The sequence below is a fragment of the Pungitius pungitius genome, chromosome 9 (assembly GCF_949316345.1).
Source record: "Pungitius pungitius chromosome 9, fPunPun2.1, whole genome shotgun sequence".
NCBI classification, from domain to species: Eukaryota; Metazoa; Chordata; class Actinopteri; order Perciformes; family Gasterosteidae; genus Pungitius; species Pungitius pungitius.
Genome location: NC_084908.1, coordinates 20,148,790 through 20,167,809, shown reverse-complemented (window position 1 = coordinate 20,167,809; position 19,020 = coordinate 20,148,790). Strand labels below are relative to the sequence as shown.

Genomic DNA, 19,020 nt, shown 5'->3' with positions numbered 1-19,020 from the left:
AAGCTGCTTATTGATGTCATTCTGTTATTAATAAAAACTCAAATATAAACTATTACCAGACAGAATAATATGATGTTCATAAAGACTCAAGTGAATTCTTCCAGAACAGAAGTAGAAGTGATGTGTCAGCTGGGTGGAGGAAACCATCAAGAACTCCTCCAACAACTAGAAGTGAGAGGACAGACTCAGCTAAGGACACAAGCAGCATCTAAAGAGAAGAATGTGTGGAGATATGAACATTACAAAGGATTAAAGGCTGCTTATTGTCACTTTACACCAGCAGGAGTCTCACCTGTGACACCTGCTGTGATGAAGAATAGAGAAAGACACACAAGTATTCATTCAAAGGATCAACTATCTACACTGACATCTTCTAACCTCTTAGTGTGTTTATTCATGTCTCCTCCAGATGGTCCACAGCGTCCCTCTGTGTCAGTGAGTCCCTCTGCTGAGATGATGGAGGGTGATTCAGTGAATCTGACCTGTAGCACTGATGCTAACCCAGCAGCTAACTACACCTGGTACAAGGAGCATGAAGACTCACCACGAGCATCAGGACAGATGTTCACCATCACTGACTTCAGAGCTGAACACAGTGGGAATTATTACTGTGAAGCCCAGAACGAGATGGGACGTAGTACCTCCACCTTACTTCAGATTACTTCTTCAGGTGAGTTTCTCCATGACATGAATCATGTGACTAACAAACATCTCCCTGCACCTTTATTCATGGATCAAATCCTTCTGATGGGGTAACGTGCTGTTTGTCTAATAACTGTGTGTCTCCAGGTGGAGATACAACAACAATGATAATAAACATCACCAGGTGGACTCTGCTGGTTCTGAATCCGATGATTCTGCTTGTCTTCTGTCTGTGGATGAGGTGAAACATCTAGAACTCATCCTCACTGAGCTTTTACTCACTACTAGTTCAGATAAATGTTGAATGTATTTGTGTATTTGTGTGTTTTATGATTGAATGCAGGAAGAAGAAAGCTGTGAGCTCCACCACTGAACCACATGAGCCCAGAGAGGCTGTGGAGGTGAGACATTTGTCCTCAGAGACAGAACCCACCAAAGGGACATCGTCTGTTGTTATTAAGTCATGAAGATAATTGATTAGTAACTTGATCACTGACATCTTTCTCCTTTTGAACCACCAATATTTATTCAGCACATTTCTTTCTTTGATGGATTCAGCTGTGAGTGAAGTCTTCCACAATGTTTAATCCATAACTGACATCAACCCTCTAAACTCAGTCCTCTTGTCCTTGGTTACGGTTGCTAACGTAGGAATGCACAGTGTGCGTTGGGGGAGGGGCTTAACCGAGGGTCGCTTGTATCTGAACTGCTTCTCTGAGGTCTTTGACTCTCATGTTCTCTCCATCAGATGGACCTTCATCCTGAGTATGAGAACCTCTCAGCACAGAGAGAAGACCCAGAGGAGCAGGAAGACCAGGTGTGAAGGTCAGCCAGGTGTCAGTCTGCTGCAACTCAAAACTACTTCCTGCTTCCATTTCTGAGGAATAACGTCATGTGATCTTCTTCAGATGCAGTGGAACCAGAGGGAGACTCACCTGGACGGAGACAGGAACAAGTGGACATATTTCCCTTCAGAACCACCAGTTATTATCTGAGGTCTTTTTATTTCATTCTCTTTGCTCTTCAATCGCTGTTCTTATTTTAAATGTTCTTTTTTATGACTTGTATCGGTGGAGAACTTTGATTTTCATTGTTGCTGAAATGTGTTTCATAGATAAACTTGCCTTAAACAACAGAACCAGTGGCTCTTAGCAGAATATTCATGATGCTTTAATTATACCTGTGTTGGTACTTGTGTCCATGATTTAATTGAAATGCAATAAATTGCCTTTAACAAATACTGATCACCATCTTTTCTGTCTTTCTTCATGTGATTAAAGCACAAAGGACAGAAGTAAAATGTATTTTAACACTGTTAATAACGTGCTTTCAAAGACGAGGATGCAGGTAACAAGCAGCCTCCCTGCTTCCATGTAAATATACTTCATCCTCACCTTATTTAGGTCATGAAAGGTGTACAACACCCTGTAAGCCAAATACACTGGAAACATGGATTATCTGAAAACAAGTCTGATCTCAATGGGAATCAAACCCTTCATGGTGACAAAGGTACACGAGTGTTCCTTCACCTTCTCAGTGGAGTCGGTAGGCTCCATAACTGGTGTCCTCAGCCCCACAAGTCAGAGAGCACAGAGAGAGGAGAAGCCCCAGGAGGTCCAATAGAGAGAGAAGAAAGAGGGAGGAGGCTGGTGAGAGGACCAAAGAGTGGAGAAGAGCAAAGAGGAGCAAATGAAAGACCAACAGAGAATGAAGCAACAGAGAAGGATGAAATCGAGGCAGGAGATGAAGAAACAGGTAGTAAGAGAACGGTGAGGGTTCACTGTCATTCATTGGAGATGAACTTCTTAGTAGAACATGTCATTTCAATTAGATCCATTGTTAAAAGCCACTGTGTAACTAGTCATAATAGTATTCTATGTCTGCAAAATGAAATTGTATCGCGTCAAAAGGAGGATGGTTAAGTATGTCATAAAATGCCATAAAATAGGGACAGAATAATGCAAAATAAAAAGGTCCATAATTGTAACTCGATTAAATAATAAAATGGTCCTTTACTTACGTTCAAATGAAGCTTTTTGATCCTTTTGACTTTCCGTACGTCTCCTAAAAACCATTTTACAAACATCCGTTTGAAGGAAGAAAAGAAAAAGAACTTCACAGCTCCACACGACTTCAGCGCATCATTCTTCATATTAAAACTGCTTTTATTCATTTATTCTCTAGTAAAATAAAATCAGAACACAGCAGAAGAAGCAAAAGTAAACAAGAGATTATGGAATGTACTTCAGTAAAGAAAAAAAAAGCTCCAGCTGGTCCAACATGGGGGGGGCTTTATTACAACCAGTCAAATAAAGCACCGCTTTTATATATTCATATATATATAAAGATATTTATATATATAGATCTATATATAGATTTCATATACACCTTCAGGCAATGACTAGAGAGGATTCTTTACAGAATCAAGTTTCTTGTGGTTCTCTTAATTTACAGGTAAACTTAGTTTCTGGATATTTAAACCACAGAAGAAGTCAAGGCAACTTTCTTCAGCCTTGTTCAATAAGTACAAAACTGGCACCGAGGACGACCATTTTTATACACAGTAAAAATGCAATAAAATTAAATTACATACGGACCAAAGTTCTGTAAAGCTTTCCCCGTTACAGCAAACCTCAAACAAATAAAAACTAATTCAAATCAGTATAAAACACACAAATAAAAACAAAAAACGGCCTTTTTTCGCCCTTTGAAAGAAATGTGCTGTAGCTTGTACGACTCTCTGCTCGTCTTCTTTAGTGGTCTGAGGGGGGGGGGGGGGGGGGGGCGAGCTGAAGAACCAACCGACTGAACATCAGCAGAAGGACAGCAGCACACAAACAGCAGAAGAAGAATTCTGATCTCCAACCAGGACAAAAACAAAAGATCTCATGGCGGCTGTGAGTTGATGATGTCATGAAGGGGGCGGGCCCTTAACCGACAGTTTGGTAACTATGGCGATGGTGGCTTCCACCGTCCTGTAGAGCATGTCCAGCATGTCAGGTGGGGGGGTGGCGCTTGGGATCGCCTGCGAGGAGGAGGCGTGGCCACTGCAGCCCTCTGGCCCCTCCCCCACCAGCCCAGAAGGCGATGGGAAGGCAGCGTCCTCTGAGGGGGGCGGGGCCGAGCTGCTGCTGCTCTTAGAGCCCGCCCCTTTCTCATCCTTCACCTCCTCCGACGTCACCTCACCCCTCCTCCCCTCCCGCAGCTCCTCCCCCTCCTCCCCACCTGCCATCGCGTGTCCCAGCGGCTCAGGCTCCTCCCCCTGCGCGAAGCCCTCGCCCGCCTCCTGCAGCAGGGAAGACGAGGAGGAGAACGAGGAGGAGGAGGAGGAGGAGGAAGACGCCTCCATTTTCTCCTCTTTGGGGGAGGAGTCCAGGTTTCGGGGGGGGTCAGGAGAGGGCGGGTCCTGCTCGGTTCCCGGGTCGATCAGCGATGAGGAGTCTCGCGTCTCCGTGTCGGAGGTGCTGGCGGGCGTCAGCGCCTCCTGGTGGTCGGGCTTCGGCTCGCCGCAGGGCGGGAGGGACGAAGCCGAGGAGGACGAGGTGGAGGCCACGCAGAGCGCCGCCGCCACCGCTTCGCCGGCTCTGTCGTCGTCGCTGCTCACCCGCCGCCGCTTCACCGGGGTCGCCCCCTCGTCCTCAGCTGACCCCCCCACACACACACACACATTAATAAAGAATCTGTGATGTCATCAAAATGTATGCATACATTTGTGCATGCGGGCGCCGTTACCTTTGGCCTTCTGGTCCTTGGCCTCCAGCTCCAGGGCGCTGCGCCGCTGGACGCACACGCGGCAGCGAGCCAGCAGCTCCTGCAGGGCCGGGCAGAGCGCCGGGTCCACGGTGTGGGGGGGCTGGACGGACAGCAGCAGCAGCAAGGCCCTGAGGTCCTGATGAGCAGAGAGAGAGAGAGGCAGTGAGTCCTGGGGGGTGGAACAGGAAGTGGCGTCCCGTGGCGGCGTGCGTACCCCGTTCAGCAGGCCGCTGGTCTTGCTGAGCTCCGGCCGGTGAGCCGCCAGCTCGGGCTGCAGGCTGCTCTGCTCGCTCAGCAGGTTGGTCACCAGGACGCCGATCAGGTTGGAGCAGCTGGGGCCGGACAGCACCTGGACCTGGGAGCGCCACACACACGTTGCTATGGTGACCACCTCTGGACAGGCAGGTTATTGTTGCAATATGAAGATCAGACACGAGAGGCTGATCTTAAGACCTGCATTCTCTGTAGTGACCACAAGGGGGCGACTCCTCTGGTCTTTGTCTTGATTTATTCCCCCCATTTAGAGTCAAACAGACAACAAATCCCCCTAAATTCTACACTGGTGCTTAAAGTCATGAATTAGATGGAAACAGCACTAATTAACGATGCTAAATATGTTTAAATGATCAAATAAAATAACTTCCACAGAAACGTGGGTGTTTACAGCTTTATTTAGGTACCTTGTGCAGGAAGCAGGTGAGGAAGGAGTAGGCCACGTTGTTGTTGAGGAACGTCCTCTCGTCCATCAGGATGCACTTGATGTACTCGCTGAAGACCGGATCCTCGCAGAGCAGCTTCACGCACGTTTTAGCCAGAACGGACTGGAGGAGCAACGAGGGAAAACTCCATCAGCGCGGGGGGGGGGAAACCACACGAGTGACCCCACCACATCATTCGCCTGGTGGGTTCAAAGAGGGACCAACCTGAGACTGACAGAGCTCCGTCCACAGTTTGGGGAAGATGGCGAGGTGAAGAGGGAGCCCCTCGTACGCTATCAGCACACCTGAGGGACAGAGGGCAGGTGTGAATACCTTACACCCAGGTGTGTGTGTGTGTGTGTGTGTGTGTTTACCAGCGAGTCACACGTACTCAGTTTGACCAGCGTGTCCGTGAATTTCTCGCAGTTGATGGCGACGCGACACAGCAGGTGGCTGAACTGGTGGTAGGACAGGAAGTAATCCAGCAGCATCCGGTCGTACACCTCGTCTTTACCCTGAGAGACACACACACACACACACACACACACAGGGTTTACCACCAAGCATCGGGCTCCTGCAGGTGAGAGGAGGCAGGTGAGGGTCAGCTGATCCCACCTTGCTGCTCTCCACCATGGACGGCAGCAGACACATGTTGAGCTCCGGCCTCGGAGGTCGGATGTTGTTCTTGGCTCCCATCAGCTTCATGTTCTCTCTGCAGGGCAGGTAAGGACCGAAGGACACTGTGGACCAGCACATTGAAATGAGGTTGGAAGCGGATGAAATGCTTCTTCTAAGCCCCGAGGAGGCGGAGACTCACTGGGGATGTTGCTGTGGTGGTAGGTGCAGTGGTTGTGCTGCAGGAAGGGAACCAGCGTGTGCAGGAAGTCGTGAGGACTCAGCAGGACGAGTTCCTTCAGGACGTCTGCAGGGACCAGAGCAAAGAGCCCCGACATTAGAGCAAGAAATGCTTCAAAGAAGGACTCCGTAACCAATGAAAATAGTCAGAAACGCCAATTATAATTATTTACATTAAAACACATCTTCATAAAAACTAAAGCGTGTGTGTGTGTGTGTGTGTGTGTGCGTGTGTGTGTGCGTGTGTGCGTGCGTGTGTGTGTGTGTGTGTGTTACCCAGGCAGGCGTTGCGGAGCTCGGGGGGGCTGTAGGAGTTGAGGAGTGTGAGCAGCTTGTGGGCAAAGTCGATCCTCTCCTGCCACTGGATCAGAGCCTGCTTCACATCTGGATGACAACACACACACAAACATGTGCTCAGCACAGCGAGGAGAACACGGCTCACACACAAGTCTGGAGTCAGAGTCTCTGTTGAGGGAGACCTTTGCGCTGCAGGTACGGCCGCGTGGCCTTGAGGACGGAGAGGAAGATGGAGAGCAGCTCCACCAGGTCTCCGGTGACGTGGCACGCCGTGGCCTCGTGGTACATCATGTGCAGCGTGTTGAAGGACTGGAGAGAGCAGAGCCAGAGCCTCACCATCATCATCATCATCATCATCACCACCATCATCACCATCATCATCATCACCATCATCACCATCACCATCACCATCCACGACACCAACAACCAAACTTTATCATCTCCTCAAAAAAAACCAATTATCACAAACGGGACTTCACTATCTCTACGACTTCTGTTCTTGAACCTGAGCAACTTAAAAAAAAAAAATAATGTATTATATCATCCATCTTAAATAAATGTCTCATTTTATTTTGCTGAGAAGGTTTGAGATGATTTCTTGCGTCCAGAGATGCTTTGGGGGGTCCTACCTCGGTCATGAGGACCAGTCCCCTGTTGAAGACCACCAGCAGTCGGTCCTCGTCGTTCTCCAGCAGAACCCTGAAGGCACTGAGAGGAGCAGCAGAGCCACGGGTCAGTGCACATGTTCACAGTGTGTGTGTGTGTGTGTGTGTGTGTCCTCACCTGATGAGCGTGGTCCAGCAGGACCGGCCGTCCAGGCAGCGCAGGTAGCAGCTGATGGTGGTTTTCTTGAACTGTTTGACGTCCTCCAGCTCTTCTTCTCTCATGTCGGCGCGCTGCGCCACGAACAGCTGCATCAGGTTGAAGAGCTCCTCCACCGCCTGCAACACACACACACACACACTTTAACCTCACTGTGGTTCTCCACATTCAAAACTAAATATTTCAGCTCTCAATCACTCACACTTTTATTGGTGCATGTGTGCAGCACATCTGGAAAATACTCTAAGCCCCAGAGACTTACTCATTAATGAAGGTGATGTATATCAATTATTATTTGAGTGAAAGTTGAATAGAATTCATAATGTTTGTTCTTGTTTACGTCACGCCTTGAAACCTTTGGAAAATAAACAAAATCATCCAAATGAAATAAAGTGACTCAATGAGACGTTGACAGAGGGGGTCGGAGGTCACACTCACCCCCGGGTACTGGCTGGCGTGCGGCGTCAGGTTCTTGAAGGCCCACTGGATGTTCTGGTGCGAGGCCAGCTGGCGCGTGAAGGCGGGCGACTGCTCGCAGCACATGCGCAGGATGCCGTAGTAGGCGGGCAGCATGCCGCGGTTGAAGAGCACCACCTCCTGGTCGTCGTGGTCGGCCAGGATGTAGTTGAAGGCGATGTTCTTGGTCACCACGGGGTTCTGCACCACCAGGCGCACGTTCTCCGGGCACTCCACGCACATGTTGTACCAGAAGGAGAGCAGCGCCTGCTTGTTGTGGTTGGTGGCGATGGCCGGCTCCGACAGCTTGGGCTGAGGGCGGAGAGGGAGAGAGACGGGTGGAGGAATCAACCCGGATGGATGAGGACCAGCTCTACGATGGAGCGCTACGCAAAAGCACCACTTTAATTTAATACTCCCCCGTAGGGAATTTACTACTTTTATTTTAAGTCTTGCACGTCTTTTCTGTTCACCCATATTTAATGAGGAAAAACATCAGCGATGTACTAAATACATGATAAAGGATTTAAAATAAAGTACCGTTTTCTTCCCTTGATGAAAATAAAAAAGTATTGTATTTTTGAGGAAGATCCCCAATAAAGTTTAACCTGAAAAAATGAATCTACAAACAACAAAATCCTGCTTCTTTAATCTGGAGGAGCAGATCAAGCAGGAGGCTGATGGTACCTGGAAGAGGTTCCAGAGGTCCATGAAGTACCCGGAGAACATGAGCTTCTCCGTCTTGGAGATGAGGCAGTAGGTCATGAAGCTGAAGTACTGGACCAGCTTGGTGGTGCCGTGCACGCTGGCGTCCACGTACAGCTTGGCGCGTCCCAGCAGCCCGAGCAGCAGGTTGTACACCTGGTGGAGGACCACGGTGGTGTCGGGCGACAGCGGCAGCTCGCGGGTCGGCAGGTGGAGGGAGCGGGTGGAGCGGAACATCTGGCGGAAGGAGTTGCTGGGGATGAGGGAGACGAGGAGGTAGGCCGCCGCTGGAAGGGGGGAGACGTCAGTGGGATGATTATTGATCAACTATCGCTTCATTGATTCCTTCTAATCGAGGAATACGAACTCGGGCATCGTGTCAAAGTGATGATTTAATCTTCGATGTACAGAGATTCGTCATTTTTAATATTATATTAAAAATAAACTGGAATTCTAACATAACATTGTGTGAAAAACTCTTTATTGGCATAAAAACTTTGCAATTCTAGCTTAAATGGTTTTGTACGGTCACCGTGACCTTTGACCCCCGAAGTCAAAATCAGTTCCACCTCGATTCCAAGTGGACGTTGGTGGCAAAGTGTTGGTTCAGTTCACAAAAACCGGGCGTAACCCAGAACGGACCAGAGTGCATTGTGGGTTTTACCAAGCAGTCACTTAGCAACGAAAAAAAACTAAATAAAATATTCATAAAACAAACTGAGGTGAATTTGCACACTTGTTCTCATAAGCACCATATTTATCTGAGGTTAATCCTACTTGTAAAAAATAAAACTCAGCAGCAGTGCATTCTGGGGGATGGCGAGGCTCTTACATGTGCGGACTCGGGGGTAGTTGTGAGCCAGCAGGAAACGCTCCACCCAGTTCTCCATGTTCTGCAGCACCCAGCTGTGGGCCAGTTTGTTCCTGGGAGTCTGCACAGCCAACCAGTCCAGACACTGGGACGGGTTGTACTCGATCACCTGACACGCACACACGCACACACACACACACACACGCACACACATGTTGATGCTCAGAATTTGGGAAAACAACTTTATTTGCACTTTCATGCTTAATCTGCCCTCTGATCGGGTGCTTAAATAGAGAGGAATGTTTGATGGTGGTAATGTTTTAAACTGTTTTTTTTCATAAAGTCTTTATTTCATCAAACAATGCGGCTTCATTGTGGACTTGCGTTGATGAAGTGAAATGTACTTGAGGGAAGCCTGCGTTTTACCTCCCAGATCCTCTGGAGGATGTAGGAGGCGAAGGAGGGCATCCCAGGAGGCCCGCCCGCAAACTCCATCAACATCGTCAGCAGCTTGAAGAAAGGGTTGGCCGCCTGATGGAGGAAAGACAAACATCTTCTCATCATCTGATATTGGAGGTCGCATGACGGCAGGACAAAGGGAGACCAGACGGATGGCGCGACTTCGCACCGACTCACCTCCGGAGTCAGCTTGGCGATGGAGGTGAAGAGCATCGACACGATCTGCAGTCGGGGAGGAGAAAGAGAGATCAGAACAAGGCGACCCACCGCGCTCCCGTCCGCGGCACCGCCAGGAAACCTACGTGCTCGGCCAGGCGGTTGTTATAGCGACACAGGCTGAAGATGAGGTTGCAGGTCTGCCTGATGTTGATGCCGTCCCTGATGTGCTGGAAGAGGAAGGGGAAGCCCTTCCCTCCGGTCAGCGCCGCCATGTCGCTCTGCGACAGAGTCAGGTGCCTGCAGGGGACCAAGAGGAGAAGACTGGAGATCCTTCAACGTTTCAACAGGGGGGGGGGGGGGGGGACACACCTGATCGCTTGGTCCAAACGCGTTTGAAGTAAAGGTTTCAGATCCGGAGGCGGGGCTTATTTTATGCGTTTAGGGGGCGCTTGCTGCGTACCTCTCGGAGCGAGACTGCTCCACCAGCAGCGCGATGAGGGCGATCATCTTCTCCAGAGCGGCAGGGCGATACTTCTCCTCCGCCAGGGACAAGATGTCCTCCTCCTCGTCCTCCTCCTCGCCCTCCTCCTCCGACAGCACCTCCACCTGGGGCTGGATGGGACATGTGGAATGAGATGGACAAAGGCCACGATGAACAATCAGACTCAGTTATCACATTTCATTCAGACATGAAGAAAGAAAAATAGTGAATAAAAGCGTTAAACTTACATTCTCGGGGCCTTTGGTTCCCATGTAGAAATGCACCATGATGGAAATGGCTTGTAGTGACAACAGGAACTGACTCTGCACACAAACACATGATGTATGACGCATGACTTGAATAAGAAATCACATTAAGTACAGAAAAATATCCAAACAGATGTTTTAACAACGAGCGTTGGTCCTCATAAAAGCCCTCAATTTACGCCGCGACTCAAACCGACCTCCTCCTCCCCCATCTTGGCGAACTCGTAGAGGAAGGCGAAGTACTCCGTCAGGTGTTTGCTGTGCGGCTTGACGCCGTGCTCCATGATGGACAGCAGCGTCTTCACGAAGCGCGTCACGCAGGACCGGCTGCCGATGTCCTCCACCGGCCCGTCCATGTCGTCAGAGCTGAGACACACAAAAACAACCGGTCGGTGCTGCAGAGCTTCAGATGGTCCAGATTCACCGAGGACCTTCATCACCTTCCAGAGGCGAGTAATTCAATGAGAAATGACACTTTATGATTGCAGCCTGCTGTCATCCACGTGATCGGGTCCAACACTTCTCAAGTGTGTGTGTGTGTGTGTGTGTGTGTGTGTGTGTGTGTGTGTGTGTGTGTGTGTGAGTGATGTGGAGCCACAAATCTCTCTGCAGGGTGACGGAGGCACTGAGTGACAGGCGGCTCCGATGTCACAAACACAACAACAACAACGTCTGATTGTGCTGCACAAATCTTGGGAGTTGGGATCAAATTTAAATTGTTACACATTAAAATGCAAAAACATGTAAACACGATTTGGAGAATATTTGCAGGGAGGTAAACTTAGAAGCATTAGTGATTATTCTTGTGAGTGAAGCGTACCCGTCCTCCATGCCGGGCTGCAGGTAAAGGTGGGCGTGAACCGGGCGGAGCCTCTGGATGACATGAATACACAACCTCTGGAACATCTGGAGCACAGAAGCACAGCGGGTCAGCGGCGGCCCGTTGAGTCAGGAAACGTTTTGACAAATCGGGTTGAACTCACTTGTCTGACGATCTGATTGGGGCACTTGATGAGGATCTGCATCGGCCACCAGTTGTCGTCGGCCATTCGATCCAAAAACCACTGAAACACAAACAGACGCCACGCGGGGCGTAAACAAAGCACCACGTGCACCGAGGAGGGGAAACGAGAATCAAAGAGGCGGCGGGAACCTCGCAGGCGGCCTGGCTGTTGTTGAACTGTTTGGTGAGGAGCTCGATCCACTGCAGCATGGTGGGCTGGAGGAGACAAAAGGAGACACGTGCGTCAGCGGCTGGACACCCCCCCCCCCCCCCGGAATGTCCTCGAGGCGACGGGCAGCGAGCGTTACCTTCTCCTTGGAGTGAATGAAAGTCTCGAGGACGAACGAGGTGCTGAGCTGCAGAGGTTCAGGGTGGAGAAACAGATCATTATTTGTGAATTCAGCTCTTAAGACACAACACACAACAAATTCTGCACATTTGACGGAACTCTCCGTCCCACCGGAGCAGAACATTTGAAGTCCAACACCGCTAGCTCTGTTAGCATAGTTAGCTGTGCGATGTGGCTCACGCTATGCCGAGAGGTGATCTGATGTAATATCATTAATATCTCTAAGGGAATTGTTAACGGCTCACTGGCTCCAACTCTTTATTTCATTTTTGTGACGTTGCTCACCTTGGCCGTCATGAGGGAGACGGCTTTGGGGTCGGGCAGCGTGCTGGGGATGCTCCCGCAGAGCTGCCACATGAAGCTGAGAAGGAACCCGTGCACACAAGCGTTAGTGGAGGCAGTCAGTGAGCCACTCTGTGCAGAAGGAGCCTGGCTACGGGTCGGCTACCCACCCAAAGTACGTGTGTTCAAATATATTTTTGTCCTGGAGGAACTGCATGTTATCGTGCCAGATCCACTGGAAGAGAAGCAGACGGCAACATTCAAACAGTGCGACGCGCAGAGAGAAAGGTGCTCGTTTCCAGCTCCGACTCAGGAGTCACCTCCAGAAGGTCAGGAGAGACGTCGAAGCTGCAGTCCTTCCCGTTGTTCTCCTCCTCCAGCTCCACCCTCTTGTAGAAGAGCATGTAGGCACTGTGCGTCTGTGGGTGGGGGGGGGGGGGGGGGTCAAACACTGCGTCATCACCTCCCGGAGCCCCCATCAGCAGACACTGAACGACATCACTGAAAACCTCGCTCACCTTCTCGAAGGAGAAGTCCATGAACTTGTCCGTGACGGAGTCGTAGGTTTTAGTCTGGAAAAAAAAAAAAAAAAAAAAACTGAGGTCAGCAAATATTCAAAAGACGACGGACAAAATGTTTTTTCGTTTCCGTCCCGAACCGTCATTTCTCCCCCGAAGCACTCGGACGCCAGCTGGGCCGAGTCGAAGGGCTTCACCTCGGCGTCGTTGAACAGGTACCTGCCAGAGGAGACACTTTTAGCGTGAGGCGCCCGCCGAGCCCCCCGGGGAGCCCCGGCGCCGGCGCCGCCCGCTCCGCGCGCTCACCACTTGTTGTTCTTGTAGGCGTGCGGGTTGACGATGTCGCGGATGAAGCTGTAGTAATGGCCGCCGTCCGCCGTGCCCGTGTGCACCGTCACGCCGATGAGGTCGTACTCGTAGCTCTCCGTGACGTTCGCCTCGCCCTCCTCGCGGAAACCTGGCGCCACAAAAACACGCTTTTAAAAAAGCCCACTCGGGACGTCATTCGAATCCTCGCGGCGCCGGGCCTCCTCGGGACGAACCCTCCTTGCGCTCCCCTTTGCCCATGAGGAAGTCCTCGGTGTAGGGCGTCATGTCGAGGCGCAGCGGGAAGGAGAAGTGGGTGTTGACCTTCTCCTTCATCATGGTCACCATGTTGAAGGTGTACCTCATGGTGTTGAAGCTCAGGATGCGGGGCAGCTTCTTGAAACACGCCCTGCGGGGGGGGGGGAGAGAATCGAGTCAAGGGATCGAAGCGGTTTTGGGCCACTTGGACGGAGCGAGCTGCACGGACCTTTTCTCGGCGCGGACCTTCTTGCCGCACTGCGAGCAGGTGTACATGTTGTCCCCCTCCAGGGTGTCCTTGATGGTCACCTCATCCAGAGACTCCTGAAACCACGGTTACAAGGTCACAGCTTCTCTCACCAGCACTTTGACACTAAAGCAAAGTCCTGGTAGCTTTGTGCTTTGAACACTCACGTAGATGTTCTTCATATCCGCCACTTGACATCTGACGGTGTAAAACTCCTCCGCCGTCTGACTGACGTGGTCACAGTCCTGCACGACAAAACCTCTCAGGGTCAGAATCTTATTTTATAAAATAAAAATAATGGTCAGAAATACTTTAAAGGGTAAATAAAGTACAGCAAAGGATAAATAACATCAAAGCTAAGAGTTGTGCTTGAAGCCTGATTTGGGTCATCAGAATATTAATGGCCTAAATAATACAAGTATTGGAGAAAACGTTGAATGTTCCTCAACTCAAATGAAACATCCTCAAACTCACCAGAGAGACCACGTTGTTGGTGATGACGCCTCCAAACAAAGTCTTCACTGTATTCTTCTGTGAGAAGAAATAAGACGCATTCGTGAACAGGTGCATAAATGTGTAAACAATACAGGTTTTAATCCCTTCATGCATTTCACTTCCTGTCCACCACTCTGCTCCTGGTCCCCAGGCCTTGATCACAGTGAATAACCAGTGTGAAGCCGTGAGACTTTACCAGCTCCTGAGACATCTCCTCTATCTTGGTGATGAGGTCGGTGAAGAACTCCGTCATGTCCTTCTGCTCCCCGGTGTTGAGCGGCTGCTTGTCCATGGTGTAGGTCTTACAGAACGGTCGGGGGTTGTAGGCTTTCCTCTCGCTCTCCTGAAGGAAGCAAACGGAACGTTCAGCTGCTTCTACGTTTACATCCACCGCCGAGGTCATCGAGGAGCGGACTGGATGAAGGTTGTGAGATTTATGGACGGCAGGAAATTGATGAAGGAATGCGAGACGACAACAAAACGTCCCTGAAGCAGAACAAACTCACCATGAGATACGTGAACATCTTCTGCAGCTCCAGCAGCGTGGTCTTGTGTTTGATGTCCTCAGCATACTGCACACACACACACGTACACACACAGTGCGTGAGGATCTACACTCTGGAATGCTGGGTCGCTCTGCCCTCAGCTCGTCTCGCAGGCTCTGACCTTGGCGGTGAAGACGGCCTGGCGGGCCTCGGGGATCATGTAGAGCTGCTGGATGGTGGAGGCCAGGTAGCACGTCGCTCCCAGGTTCGTCAGACCCACGAAGCGGCACTCGGCGCGCACGTCGTCGTGGGGCCAGTAGTCCCACTTGTAGGGGGCGTGAGACGCTGGAGGAAGGACACGCTTTAGAACCACTGGCTGTCGCTCACGTTTATCTGTCCCAGCGTCTCCGGCATTAGTCCCAACCGGGGGGGGGGGCAATGTCTCTGAGAAACGGACTGGGTTCACTGTAGCAGAGCTCAAATTGAGTCACATCATGGTCCCGGAGGACGTCGGACACAGAGTGTAGCCTGCAGGCGGGCTGCTGCTGCTGCTTTAGTAACGACTTTGTTTGTTTAATTCTAATTTTTATTTTCCCACGCAGAGGCCATTAAAAACGGGTCCGCGACCCACCAGTTGAGAATCACTGCTTTACAATATGAATACAGATTTGCAACCTATTTCCTCCACGCTTTGGTTTCTCTGTGCGGAACATTCTGATAAAAGACAAACACAAATAAACGTTGAGAAGAATAAACAAAGCCTCCTGAGCTCAGGTCACCGTCCAGAGAAGGTGGAGCAGCAGCGGCGCCTCCCTCACCTTGCATGTGCTGGGACATGACCCAGTTGTGCAGCAGCCGGTAGTTCTCCACCGAGCCCTTCACCGTCTCCACCAGCAGGTCGTAGGCGGCGGCGCGGGCGGCGTGGGACTTGCACTTGGGCTGGGCGCGGTCGGCCAGGCTGGGCAGCAGGAAGAGGAGGTTGTGGACGTCGCGCAGGAACTCCTGACCCTCGCGGGAGAACTTGAAGGGCGGCTTGTGCTTGAGGACGCTGGTGGCGAGGCGCAGGAGCCCCGTCAGCCCGTCGTCCTCGATGGCGCCGTCCTGCTGGTCCAGGATCTCGCGGCTGGAAGCAGAGAGGAAGGATGGAGGGGTCACGCAGGGGTCACAGGGGTCAAGTCTTGCACAGCAGCTCGTTTGGAGTGATTAGTTTTATAGATTCAATGAGGGTTTTTTGAGAGAACTTTCACGCCACCTTTAATTAAACTAAATACATTTGAATTTCCTACGAAATTTCATATTTTACAACCATTTGTTGTATTTTTCTAAGTTTCATGTGGCGCACTTTGCCTCGCTGCTTGATGTGCTGAATAAATAAACAGGATTAAAACAGGATTCACCACAAGGTGCCACGTTAAATCCAAACTATCAGCCCGCTGCGGGTCACAGTGAATACAAGGCGTCTGTCTGACCTCCGGATGCAGTCGGCGAGGTGCCGGGCGAGAGCGTCCAGGTCCAGCAGGGTGGTCTGCATGGGGCCGGCCAGCGACAGAGAGGGAGAGACCTTCTGTGAGTTCAAAACAGACCAACGCTAGCAACGGCTCAGGGGCGCATCACAACAACAACAACAACAACAGCAGCTGCAGTCAGGGGATCCCACCTGGCTGGCGTCTTTGACGTGGATGTTGTCGATGAGTTTGCAGAGCAGCCAGAAGTATTCCTTACAGCCGGTCCTCAGCAGAGGCTCCTCCTCGTAGTCCTCCACCTGCACAACAAGCCCCGCGGATCACTGACCATGAAGCTCTGCAGCAGAGGACTCTTATTTCCTCTCTACTGTAACAAAGAACTGCCTTTGCTTTTATTCCTGGACCGTTTTCAGATTCTCCTCTTCACTCGAGTCGCTTTCACTTTGTTCACTGTGATGCAACGCTCATCCCTACAGGTGGTCTAACACCAGGACGGGGGTCTCTGCTCAGGTTGTGTCCCGGTGTCTCCGGCATTAGTCCCACCGCGGGGACAATGTCTCACAGAGACTGACTGGGTTCACTGTAGCAAAGCTCAAATTGAGTCAGATCACGGTCCCAGAGGACTTCTGACACAGAGTGTAGCCTGCAGACGCGCTTCCTGACTGCTTTCAGAGTGAGTGAGTGAGTGAGTGAGTGAGTGAGTGAGTGAGTGAGTGAGTGAGACCCACCCGGAGAGGTTTGAGGGCTTGTGCGTCAGGCAGGAACTTGAGCAGCGTGGAGGCGGCGAGCAGCAGGAAGGACCTGTTGATGGACTCTCCGCCCTCCAGACCCGACAGAGAGAGCTTGTAGAGGCCGTTACACGCCTCGTGTCTCACAGCCGGCTGAAAACAACAACAACAACAACAACACGTTTAATGTGGTCTGTGCTCTTCTTCTGTGGTGGTCCATTCCATCACGATCGTGTGAAGGTATGTTTTACGAACCTCGGGCACCAGCAGGGTGAGTTTCTTCAGCCAGTCGTGGAGGTGGTCGCTGTCGGCCAGGCTGGACTTCACCGTGGAGGAGCAGTGAGCCCAGCTCACCAGCAGCCACATGGAGTAGTGGGTCACTGGCGAAGAGAAGAAGCATCACGTCACTGTGTCGTTTGAATGAGACGCGCTTTCGTTAAACACGCATCAAGTTGCATCAAGCTCTCACCCTCGTGACGAGACCTGTGGTCGGACTGAGCCTTTAGAACTCTGCAGAGGGGACCAGACAACATGTCACATGACACATATAATAGCACGCGGGGACGTGTTGAATGCCACCAGGAGGCGGTCCCCTGCGCTCACCTGTGCGCCAGGTTGTCGTAGGTGTAGGCCACGTTGATCAGCCGTTGGATGAGGTTGGTGCCCTGGACCAGGCTGAGGAACACCTCGGTGAGCCGGGGGATGTGCAGGCCTTTCCCGTGCTCCACGGTGGACTTGCGGGATTTTCCCGGCCACGCCCGCTTGCGTTGGCTGTCGGCGAGGCCGGACCAGGAGAAGACGTCGTGGTAGGCCAGGTCCAGGTCGGCGGGGTCCACCGCAAACTGGCAGATCAACTTCAGCAGGCAGGCCAGGCAGTCCAGCAGCCACTGAGGGGGGGGGGGGAGGGGGGGGGGGGGGGGGGAGACGCTGTGAGGCTCCACACCAGACGGAGGAATAACTCTGCAGACCCAAAAGAGGGAGGCGGGCTCTCTCACCACAGTCCACGACTCCTGGTCTTTGGGTTCCAGGATCCCCGAGTTGAAGATCTCCATCAGCAGCTGGAGGCCTCCGGAGGACACAAACTGGAGGACAGAAGAAAAAAAAACACAACGATGTGGTTAAAATCTTTACTTTTCTTTACTTTTCATTTTTTGCCGTCTCGGCAATTAAACAGCGCCGCTCCTTCCCAGTTGATGAGTAATCAGTCATTTAGACATATTTAGTCGTGATGAATGACAGCAGACCTCTTGGGTGGAGGACGGACCTTGCAGTGAAACACTACCTTGCAGCTCCAGGAGTTCTTGCTGTTTTCTATCTGGTCCTCGCTGGAGTCGTCAGAGTCTGGGTACAGATCGCTGTAGCTGCCCTGGACACATGAAGACACTCGCACGGTCAGATTTACAAACAGGTACCAAGTACCAGGAGAAAAAAAGTCATGGTGACGATATCAGTCGCAGTGATGGTCCTGCTGAAGGACTTGAATAGGATCTTATTTGTCATGTTGCTCAGGACACAAAGACACTGTCATAACGCTTATTATCTTGGTGTTGATCTACATGTTTGATTCATAAATCACAAACATACAGATCGAGAAAGTGCTTCAAAAGGAGGACTGGACTTATTTCAACGTAAATTAAACTCACAAAACCAATTCCAAAAAGAAACCCCATGTGTGTGTGTTGCCTTGCTTACAGTGGACTCTCGGTGGATGCGTCGGTTGGGTTTCCCCAGAGACTCGATGATCTCCAGAGCGTACAGCAGCTTGTGGGGACTTTTGATCCTCAGCAGCTCCTTCCAGCAAAGACCATCTCCATTCTGCACACACACACACACACACACACACACACACACACACACGTTCAGCTACTCAGAATACCAGAAGGAACTTCCAGAAGGACTCCTTCCAGCGATCAATGATAAACACACAAAGGAAACCTTTGAAAGCTTTTCGGTGAGCGGCCGACTGACCGTTTCGTCCGAGATGTTCTGGAAGGCCTGAAGCATCTTGGGACACGTAGGAAGCAGCATCAGCAGCTCCCAAACCCGGCGAGACAGATTCTCTGCGTGAAGGTGAAGCTCCTCACAGCGAGTGCTCTGCAGGGACACACGATCGTTACGAGATGCTCTGCATGCATGAACGGTCAAAAAACGCCAGGTGAAATGTTCCTCCGGTCAGTCGGGCCCACCTCGGGGTTGTCCTGGACCTTCTCCGTGTTGGGGCTGGGCGGTTTGAAGCAGGCCAGCATCTCCAGCAGGTCGAACAGCGTGGTGAGGTGCGGCTCCTGGAGGAGCAGCAGCATGGGGATGTGCTCCTTCTGGGGAGGGGGCAGGCAGGAGGCCGGCAGCTGGACGCCTTCCCCCTTCCTCTCCCTCCGCGGAGCTCCCAGGGACACGAACACCATCTGGGAGCAAACACCCGAGGCATCAGTCAGGGACAGAAAATAAACCAAATGCGGACCGAAGATGGAAGGACCTTTGCAAA

The 19,020-nt window shown here is 51.3% G+C and overlaps 2 protein-coding genes across 5 annotated transcripts in view; one reads left to right on the top strand and one right to left on the bottom strand.

Moving 5' to 3' along the window:
• LOC134102930 (B-cell receptor CD22-like) overlaps positions 1-1,886 on the top strand; it is a 38,245-nt gene extending 36,359 nt beyond the window's left edge. The window contains exons 5-9 of the mRNA XM_062564624.1: positions 410-670; positions 790-883; positions 986-1,043; positions 1,391-1,459; positions 1,551-1,886. Coding sequence (XP_062420608.1) covers positions 410-670; positions 790-883; positions 986-1,043; positions 1,391-1,459; positions 1,551-1,637 — 569 coding nt within the window. The 3' untranslated portion in view covers positions 1,638-1,886. The remainder of the gene's footprint in view (positions 1-409; positions 671-789; positions 884-985; positions 1,044-1,390; positions 1,460-1,550) is intronic.
• A 769-nt stretch (positions 1,887-2,655) lies between these two features.
• usp34 (ubiquitin specific peptidase 34) overlaps positions 2,656-19,020 on the bottom strand; it is a 32,024-nt gene continuing 15,659 nt past the window's right edge. For 2 of the 4 annotated variants that reach the window (XM_062564783.1, XM_062564784.1), the window contains exons 28-77: positions 18,725-18,940; positions 18,507-18,632; positions 18,231-18,353; positions 17,821-17,904; positions 17,534-17,620; positions 17,142-17,425; positions 17,008-17,048; positions 16,794-16,918; positions 16,539-16,691; positions 16,005-16,109; positions 15,817-15,911; positions 15,166-15,470; positions 14,529-14,692; positions 14,369-14,434; positions 14,059-14,205; positions 13,842-13,898; positions 13,535-13,612; positions 13,350-13,444; positions 13,099-13,271; positions 12,863-13,013; positions 12,697-12,775; positions 12,557-12,610; positions 12,359-12,457; positions 12,209-12,273; positions 12,042-12,117; positions 11,716-11,763; positions 11,558-11,623; positions 11,388-11,468; positions 11,225-11,310; positions 10,602-10,770; positions 10,387-10,461; positions 10,118-10,269; positions 9,801-9,954; positions 9,676-9,720; positions 9,466-9,570; positions 9,061-9,208; positions 8,211-8,515; positions 7,506-7,835; positions 7,029-7,186; positions 6,875-6,953; positions 6,428-6,554; positions 6,225-6,332; positions 5,911-6,015; positions 5,709-5,833; positions 5,485-5,608; positions 5,319-5,398; positions 5,076-5,216; positions 4,610-4,750; positions 4,375-4,531; positions 2,656-4,284 (exon numbers count right to left, since the gene is read on the bottom strand). In XM_062564783.1, coding sequence (XP_062420767.1) covers positions 3,554-4,284; positions 4,375-4,531; positions 4,610-4,750; positions 5,076-5,216; positions 5,319-5,398; positions 5,485-5,608; positions 5,709-5,833; positions 5,911-6,015; positions 6,225-6,332; positions 6,428-6,554; positions 6,875-6,953; positions 7,029-7,186; positions 7,506-7,835; positions 8,211-8,515; positions 9,061-9,208; positions 9,466-9,570; positions 9,676-9,720; positions 9,801-9,954; positions 10,118-10,269; positions 10,387-10,461; positions 10,602-10,770; positions 11,225-11,310; positions 11,388-11,468; positions 11,558-11,623; positions 11,716-11,763; positions 12,042-12,117; positions 12,209-12,273; positions 12,359-12,457; positions 12,557-12,610; positions 12,697-12,775; positions 12,863-13,013; positions 13,099-13,271; positions 13,350-13,444; positions 13,535-13,612; positions 13,842-13,898; positions 14,059-14,205; positions 14,369-14,434; positions 14,529-14,692; positions 15,166-15,470; positions 15,817-15,911; positions 16,005-16,109; positions 16,539-16,691; positions 16,794-16,918; positions 17,008-17,048; positions 17,142-17,425; positions 17,534-17,620; positions 17,821-17,904; positions 18,231-18,353; positions 18,507-18,632; positions 18,725-18,940 — 6,888 coding nt within the window. In that variant the 3' untranslated portion in view covers positions 2,656-3,553. The remainder of the gene's footprint in view (positions 4,285-4,374; positions 4,532-4,609; positions 4,751-5,075; positions 5,217-5,318; positions 5,399-5,484; positions 5,609-5,708; positions 5,834-5,910; positions 6,016-6,224; positions 6,333-6,427; positions 6,555-6,874; positions 6,954-7,028; positions 7,187-7,505; positions 7,836-8,210; positions 8,516-9,060; positions 9,209-9,465; positions 9,571-9,675; positions 9,721-9,800; positions 9,955-10,117; positions 10,270-10,386; positions 10,462-10,601; positions 10,771-11,224; positions 11,311-11,387; positions 11,469-11,557; positions 11,624-11,715; positions 11,764-12,041; positions 12,118-12,208; positions 12,274-12,358; positions 12,458-12,556; positions 12,611-12,696; positions 12,776-12,862; positions 13,014-13,098; positions 13,272-13,349; positions 13,445-13,534; positions 13,613-13,841; positions 13,899-14,058; positions 14,206-14,368; positions 14,435-14,528; positions 14,693-15,165; positions 15,471-15,816; positions 15,912-16,004; positions 16,110-16,538; positions 16,692-16,793; positions 16,919-17,007; positions 17,049-17,141; positions 17,426-17,533; positions 17,621-17,820; positions 17,905-18,230; positions 18,354-18,506; positions 18,633-18,724; positions 18,941-19,020) is intronic. The other 2 variants (XM_062564785.1, XM_062564786.1) reach the window with 1 other exon arrangement.